This window comes from Prunus dulcis, chromosome 2 (assembly GCF_902201215.1).
Source record: "Prunus dulcis chromosome 2, ALMONDv2, whole genome shotgun sequence".
Taxonomy (NCBI): domain Eukaryota; kingdom Viridiplantae; phylum Streptophyta; class Magnoliopsida; order Rosales; family Rosaceae; genus Prunus; species Prunus dulcis.
In genome coordinates this window covers 16,570,067-16,578,616 of record NC_047651.1, presented here as the reverse complement: position 1 = coordinate 16,578,616, position 8,550 = coordinate 16,570,067, and the positions used below count along the sequence as shown (strand labels likewise).

Below are 8,550 nucleotides of genomic sequence, written 5' to 3'. Positions count from 1 at the left end.
GCTGCCACATCATGTGGTATAAAATTGTGGTATAAAAAATATGGTATGACTAGTATTATTCTATAAAAAAATTAGAAAAACCAAATTAATCATGCATGTTGATTAAGTCAATAAAATAATAATAAACTATGAGAGAGAGAAAGAGAGATTACTTACCGTTGATCTTTAGTAATTAAGCATCCTTCAATTGCCGCTTCAACAAAGCTATCCTCACAAAAAATCAATCATTTAAACCATTCAAGAACTTCAAGTATGCGTACCTCCATGACCTTGAAAATATCAAGGTGCCGCAAACTCCCCAAAATCCAGCAGCAAATCCAAGCCCCATACTAATGTAGAATCCCAGTGTCATTAGCTCATCCTTGTCCTTTTGGTTGATGAAATCAGTTTGCTCACTTGGACCTTTTTCCACTTCATCAGCACACATCTTTTTAAGTGGAGATCCACAGAGTTGAAGATTCCCAGCATAAAAAGAGGGATCAAAGCCTTGGAGCTGAGTTCCGACTGGAATTTTGCCAGACAAGTTGTTATATGACAAGTCCAAGAAACCAAGACGATCTATCCGAGCAAGGCTTGTTGGAATTCTTCCGTCTATATGGTTTCTTGACAAATCAAGAGAATCCAGTGACTGCAAGTTTCCGATCTCTTTAGTTATTTGACCTGTTAATTGGTTTCTTGATAGGTTTAAAGAAACCAACCCAACAAGATGACTGATTTCACTTGGAATCTCCCCTGTTAATTTATTGCTTGACAGATCAATTCTCTTCACGAGCCACAAAATACTTCTGATTGTCTGCACTCCTCTTTTCCACATGAAGGTTGCATCATCAACATTAGGATAATTATATCTACTGAGATAACTAGGCGTGGGATATGAATGTTCACTGGTTAGACTTGAATTTCCTTTCTGAGCTAGAGTAGTCAAAATTTTAACGCATGGAGGTATGCTTCCAGAGATATTGTTCATAGAGAAATCCAAATTTTGAATTCGTATTAGATGGCATAATTGTGAAGGTAAGCTTCCATTGAAGTGATTAGACGAAAGCATCAGGATAACCAAATTCTTTAAGCTAACCCCTAACCATTCAGGTATTGGTCCGGATAATTTATTATCCCCAACATCAATAACTACTAAACTTGTGCAATTCTTCAACGACACAGGCAATTGTCCCACAAATCTATTGCTTTTTAATTTGAGTGTTTCAATCCGAAATACAGAGCCTATTGTTGTAGGAATTTTCCCGGACAAAGCATTGTAACTCAAATCAAGCATGACTAGATTCTCCAAATGTGTCCAGCAATCCGGAACTTGTCCATAAACATTGTTGCTTGAGAGGTTAAGAAAGACTAAACCAATAGCTGCACTTGAACACAAGAATGAAATTGACCTTGAAAGTTTATTATTAGAGAGATCCAGATGTGTGACGTTTGATAGAACTGAGGGGATTGGACCTTCCAACTTGTTCGAACTCAGATCCAGATATGAGGCTTTTGATAGAATTGAAGGGATTGGACCTTCCAACTTGTTCGAACTCAGATCCAGATATGAGGCTTTTGATAGAACTGGGGGGATTGAACCTTCCAACTTGTTCGACCTCATATTCAGATATGGGGCATTTAATAGAACTGAGGGTATTGGACCTTTCAAACTTGTTCGAACTCAGATCCAGATATGAGGCTTTTGATAGAACTGAGGGGATTGGACCTTCCAACTTGTTCGAACTTAGATCCAGATATGGGGCATTTAATAGAACTGAAGGGATTTGACCTTCCAACTTGTTTGAACTCAGATGTTGTTCAGAGGAATATGAAAACTCCAATGTCAAATTTGGAAATGTACCTCTAATTTGGTTGCGTGCGAGATCCATATGTTCCACATTACGACATAAACTCCAAAACCAACTTGGAAGGATGTCGGAAATTCCGGCATCAGAAATATAAAGGTATGAGATATTTTTTTGAGTTTGAAGCCACTTTGGGAAATGCGGACCCATCTTGCAAGACTCCAACTGTATAGAGTGTAGTTGGAAATGAGGAATCCAATCAGCGTGGATGTCTAAAACTAGCAAGTTAGAAGATAAATCCAAATTCTGTAGTTTGGAGAGTTTTGAGAAATGAGTTCCTGAAATTACTCCGCTTAATTGATTGTCACTAAGAGACAAGACTTCTAGAGATGAAAGGTTTGTAAGATCAGGTAATGACCCTTCAAGTTGGTTATAAGAGAGATCAAGATGTGCCAGAGAGCTCATGTTTCCAAAAGCATCAGGAATTGAACCTGCTAGTTGGTTAAAAGAGAGGTCAAGATAAACAAGGCTGGTATTATAGTTGGACAACCATACGAATATTGAAGAAGTACTATTCAAACGGTTGGAATGAAGGTCAACGCTAGTAAGAGATTTAGAAGAGTTTATGTAAGAAAGAGTGGAAAGAATTGGAGAAGGAAGATCACATCCCCCAGTATCAAGTTTGTTAGTTCAAGAAGCTTATTAATGGCTGCCGGCCAATCGAAAATATTGCTGAAATTCGCGAAACTCAAGTCCAAATATCTTAACGACGAAAGAAGAGGAAGCCAATCGAGATTTTCAGCATTTGTAAAGTCATTACCGCTTAAGTCCAGATACACCAAGTTCGTAAGATTTCCGACCTGACTTGGAAACTTGCCTCCAAAATTAGTCGAAGACAGATCAAGGTATCTTAAATTGGTTAGAGAACTAATGAAATATGGAAATTGGCTCCCATTGAAATTAATCCAAGGAAGGGCCAAATGTTGTAAATGGTGCAACTCAATCAGTTTAGGACTAATCATCTTACCTTGAAAATTGTCAAATTCGCCTACAACTTCGTTTGAAAGATCAAGTTGAAGAACATGGCCAGTTTGGTTGCTACAAGAGACTCCCACCCATCTGCAACAATCTTGTTTTTGTGCTTCTGAACCCCATGAAGAGAGTAAATCGTCGGACTTATCCACCAGGCCACGTTTGAATGCAAGGAGTGCTTGCCTTTCCCTCTCTATGCACCTTATGGTAACGTTAGTATCCCTCTGACTGTGGTCCACCTCTCCTCCTTGGGTGTACTGCAGCAAAAGCAGCGCAAATGCAAGAAAGAGTTTCAAGCATCTTCCGTGACCCTGCATGTTAATAGATTCAAATGCCAATGGAATATATGTCGAATAGGATAGGCACAACCAAAGCTCTTGCACATGCAAACACTGCAAGTATATTGATATATGGTTGCCTCCGTTCTTCTCCATATATATAGAGAAACAAAAGGAAAGCCTTCACAATGAAAAGTATGCATATGTAATTGGTTTGAAAATCAAGGTGTAAGCTAAAACAGAGCAACATGTTCATACAAGACAAAACCATAAGAAGGAGTTCGTCAAATGTGGGTCCACAACAATGATCTGCTTCATTTGGAATACAGAATATTGATTGGAGCAAATTCTTGACAAATAAGTTTCAAATTATTAGATAGTACCTACTAGAATGCCGGCCAATTCTTAACAAATAAGTTTGCTATTTTTCTCTATTGACTTACATTTTTAATAACTCCAACTGACTTGCAGGTATTGACTAGGCTTTGCTTCACTGAGATGATCAGGATAGAGATGTGGGGGGATAATCGGACCGATCCCGCTGCCGTCCTCAATTAACTTGACTCAGTAATTGAATGAGTCTTGGAATTATTTATCTGGCAGTTGGCCACCATATTAATTTACTTAGTTTCGGCATAAAGATAGATTATTAATAATAAATGTGGTTGCCATTGGTTGTGCTTAGTTAGGCTTTAGTTCGCACGTTTGTGTCTGATTATAATGTATACATGGATATACATTTTTTTTTATTACTTTGATAAGAAAATGTTCAAGATAGTTTGACAGGATTTGCATAAGGCTGCAAACTATGAGAATGGGACGGTGGACAACAGAAAAGAAAGAAATTTAATTGCTTTCTGCAAATGTTATGATTTAAAACACTCTGCAGAAATGTTTGGAGAACACTGCACATGCACATGCAAACACTGCATATGTAATTAGTTGGAAAGCACGGTGTAAGCTAAAACAGAGAACATATTCATACAATGCAAAACCATAAGAAGGAGTCCGTCAAATGTGAGTCCACAACCATAAGAAAGAATTTAGCGGGAACACAAAACAAACACCATTACAAAATAGTGAGTGATACGAAGGAAGTGGAACCAATGGAAGAAAAATAATGGAGGGTTGGAACCCAACTTCTTGTCAATCAACATAGATCCAGATCCAGACTCAACCAACACAAATAAATTATCTCAATCCCAATGCTTAGATAATTTTTTTGTACTCGTCTGAGTTTGGGTCTATCGTTTACTGTATTCAGATTGATTGAAACTTAGTTTCCAGTCCATTTATTATTATTATTTTTTGGAAAATACTTTGCCTATTTCCCTCAAAAGTAGGAATTCCTACATTCTTACTAATCATAAATTTGACATGTGTGCTAAGATTTTTCTTTTTGTGTTTTTGATGAATTGATTTTGCATTTGTATCAAACTTTGATTTATAGGAGTACCTCCTTCCAAGTAAGGAGCGAAGCAGTGTTTTTATTTATTTTTTATTTTAATATTTGATTTTTTTGGTTCACACACATCCAAATTCAAACTAACACAAACAGATTATCTCAATCAATCCCGATAATTGGTTCGTGCTCGGCTGGGTTTGGATCTATTGTTTGTATCTGGATTTATGATTCCTCCTCAAATCAATATGGTTTCTTCAAGAAAGTTACTCCAAATAATAGTATCTAAAGGTCATCAAAATCAAACCACTGTAAATCTCTGAAATTTGGTATGAGTTGATGATATGATATGATCAGCTACTAGAATTGGATTATGCTTACCTAAAATATTAATTAATTAGTTTAGCAATCTATAATGTTATTTGCACTTTTGCACTGATTGATATTCGATTGTCTGTCTGTCTTAGCCTAGCTTCTGCTCAGCTATTAGAATTGGATTCTGCTTACCTAAAAGATTTGGGATTAGGACCATTTTTATTCTTCTTTCCTCATGTACAGGCCAATGATGCTAACTTAATTCATTTTAGTTGAAATTACAGTGAGAAAATACCACGTTATGGAGCAATAATATTTTTATCTTACTAATATTTCCCTTGTACCATGGTTGACAAAAAAGTAAAATTGCAGAATTATATGGCTAATCAAGAAGTTGATACAGTCTTGCAGGCGCATGTGAATGGATGTATCAAAATAAAAATGCAGCTTTACAAATTAGCACATGCCATTAGCAAATTGAAAGATAGGTAAGTCCGTGGCCCAATCTCATAATGGGACCTTAAAATGACCCACAATGTTAAAATATTAAATATATTATGGTCTATATAGTGGTAGACAGAAAAGTGGATGAAATGCGATAAAATCTAGCAGCAAGGTTGAAATTGGCTATTTTGTTTTTCTTGAAAGACTAAATTGGCTGATTTTTTTTAAATTCGGAGAGTTAATTTCAACAAGTGTCACAGTTTTTTTAATCCAAAATTTATAGCTTTTTTTATTTTAAAAAAATTGTGCTGGATTATAGTTTTACCATAGCTCTCTCAGTATTTTATTAATTTTTAGTATATTCTTTAAATATATTGGTTACTTTAATTAAAGTACTACTTAGACCCTAATATTTTCGGATAGCATTTGTGCCATCCACGTTTCGACATGTGAAAGGAAGGATGAAAAGAATGTGAGAAATTTGATAGTATGTAAAAGGAATGATGAAAAGGAACGTGAATAATCCCAAAGGTTAAAGTATACCGTATGATGGATTTTATTTTAAATTTTCAAAAATAAATGAGAGGATAACATTGATATGTTGACTTACTGTAGGTATTGAGTCGACTTGACTAGGCTTTTGATATTTCTTAACCCAACTTTCAGCGATGACATGTATATTTCTTAAGCAAACTTTATGTGGTGACTTATAATTTTCGCGGCTATGTTTCATAATTATTTTTTCCTTCGTACCCAATTTCTTAATAGTGTAAGTATTAACTTGACCTTGAAAGCTTGGACCGTTTAATTCCACAAAAAGCACATCTTCAATAATTCGGATTTCTTTTAAAGTACCATGACATGTGTCTGCTTTGTCAAATTTTTACCAAAAGCAGATTTTTCAAAAGTGAACGAGTGTGGGATATTGCAAAAGATGATCCATAAACTTAAAGTAGAGCCATATATTTATACACGACATACATGATATTAAAAAGATCATGAATTATTTGTCCATATTAGAAATTAAAAGTTAGACACTAATTTTCACGATGCAATTAAGTGGATGGGTATTGACTTGACTTAAGTAATTGAATAAATTTTGAAATTCTCGATTAGTTTGTATCACATTATATTGATTGACTTGATATATAGATGAAAGCAAGATGCATGCTGAAGAGTATCCAAATCATAAATCACTTTTTATACAACATTTAATCATATACAACATTTAGCTGTTTTGCTTGGCAATCTAAAATTTGTAGTTGTATATTCTACAATCTACGAAGCATGAACATACATAATTTAAGCTGGAGCTCCAACATATGCACGCATAATTTCAACAATTAGTCAACTATAACAGCAATCATGTCATCACTTTAAAAAAATTAAAATTAAACTCTCTCTCTTCTCCCTCTATCCCGATTTCTACTCCTCTATTTTTCTTTTTCTTTTTTGTTGGTTTTTTATTTTAAAAATATGATTTTTAAAAAAAATATAAAAATAGCAGAGCCAACCTATGAAGAAACCAAGCAAAAGCTGCAGAAGAAGCAGGCCTCCATTAACTATCTGAAGCTCATATATTATATATATGTAATTTGTTTTTTTCCCGCAGAACTCGTTCATCTGATATTAACCCCTTTGAGCTAACGAAAAATAAAGTGTTCAATGCATCCACTAGCGGACCTAGTGATAGTGAGGCGTAATGAGGTGCAACTGCATTTTACTTCGTCGGAAAAATCATTGTAGGTGCTTGAAATTGCCCCTTTGCTCAACTAATATACAAATTACCTTATTTATTTTTATATTCTTTGTCCTTTTACTTTTATTTATTTTTATATTATTCAATTTACTTAAGTTTATAATGTAAATAAGGAAGTACCCCCTATTTGGATTCAAATAAAAATATTAGAAAATCAAATTCCCACCAAATCAAAATATAAAAATTCGGTTTTAGTGCAACATACGATTTAGGCTAAAAATGATAGCTCATTAAGTCATTATATACTTCATACTAAAATCCCATAAAATCAAGTTTTCTTATTTGATGTGTAAGGAATAAAAGCCGCCAAAAATTATCTTGAGAAAAATGATTATTCCGAAAAACTATTTTTCATACTTAATCAATATTACACCTCCGCTAAAAAAAATCTGGGTCCATTAGTGAATGCATCATAATTTTTTATTTTCTGAGCATCCATGTTATAAAAGGAAGATTGCATCTTGTTTGCTGATATATAGACTAATAATAGAGGAAACAGGATGGTTGATCACCTTTGATTGTTTTTTTTTTGTTTTTTTTTTGGATGAGCTCGGTTGTATTAATTTCAGTTGGAAGAAAATGAATAAGATATGGGTACCCTGTTGGTTTTTTATTTTTTTATTTTATCTTGGCCGAACTTATTTGTTATTTGCCGTTATTGTGTTAACACTCTTTTTTGTTCCTTCATATTTTTAAAAAATTTTAAAGGCAATAATATAATTAAACTATATGTATCTAGGCATATCCAAACAACAAAGTAAGTAAGAGTAAAAAGTTCAACGCCATACTGAAGACAAAGTTCATATATTAATGCACAATGTTTTTCCTGAAATACATTACAATTTTTCTCAACGTTTTTTCATGTTTTGAATGTAGCATTATAACTTCATTGTCAATTTGGAAGAAACCCCCTAATCTTTAAAGAATATATAACAAAATCAACTTTCCAATGTGAAAGTCAATATATTTCTCATTTTCTTAGTTAAAACTATGAGTCTCTTTTTCACACAAACACTAGTTTGAAATTTCAAGCAATGGCTCCAGTTGCTGCTGCTCCAACGGTGAGAGCGAAGATCGAAAGTAACAAGCATCAAATCACTTGCTGAATCATCAGCCCTCATCTCTGTTCCTTCTGCATATGCCTTCAACATAAACCATCTATTATATATGCTAACTCAACTTTCCTTTGCATTGATTATTATAAATGGTTCTTATGATAAGTAAAATTTTCTGCATATTTTCTATAGATTTTCTCTTTCATATGTATATATGTCGACACGTTTTTTTCTCTCTGTCTACCAATCCATATTTTGAGCTTTGTGCTCTGGTTGCATTGGCATTAGGTGTCTGGAAGCATGAAGATGTGCAAATTCTATCTCTGTTTTGGAAGAATTCTTGTGCATCTTTTGAAGGATTATAGTGAAGGCATAGATCTCCTTGCATCCAATTTATATGTTATTGGTACTTGATGACTTTTGAATTTATATTGGTTGAAGACTTTGAAAATAGTTAAATTAGTTTTGGATTTATTTTTTA

The 8,550-nt window shown here is 34.1% G+C and overlaps 1 protein-coding gene across 1 annotated transcript; it reads right to left on the bottom strand.

Moving 5' to 3' along the window:
• Positions 1-220: 220 nt before the first annotated feature.
• LOC117618268 (receptor-like protein EIX2) lies at positions 221-1,600 on the bottom strand. The gene has a single exon (XM_034347863.1). The coding sequence runs from the start codon at positions 1,598-1,600 to the stop codon at positions 221-223; it is 1,380 nt and encodes a 459-aa protein (XP_034203754.1).
• Positions 1,601-8,550: the final 6,950 nt, after the last annotated feature.

Bases quoted from the DNA above. Each gene is read 5' to 3' on its own strand.
- LOC117618268 (XM_034347863.1), bottom strand. From the start codon at position 1,600: ATGAGGTCGAACAAGTTGGAAGGTTCAATCCCCCCAGTTCTATCAAAA.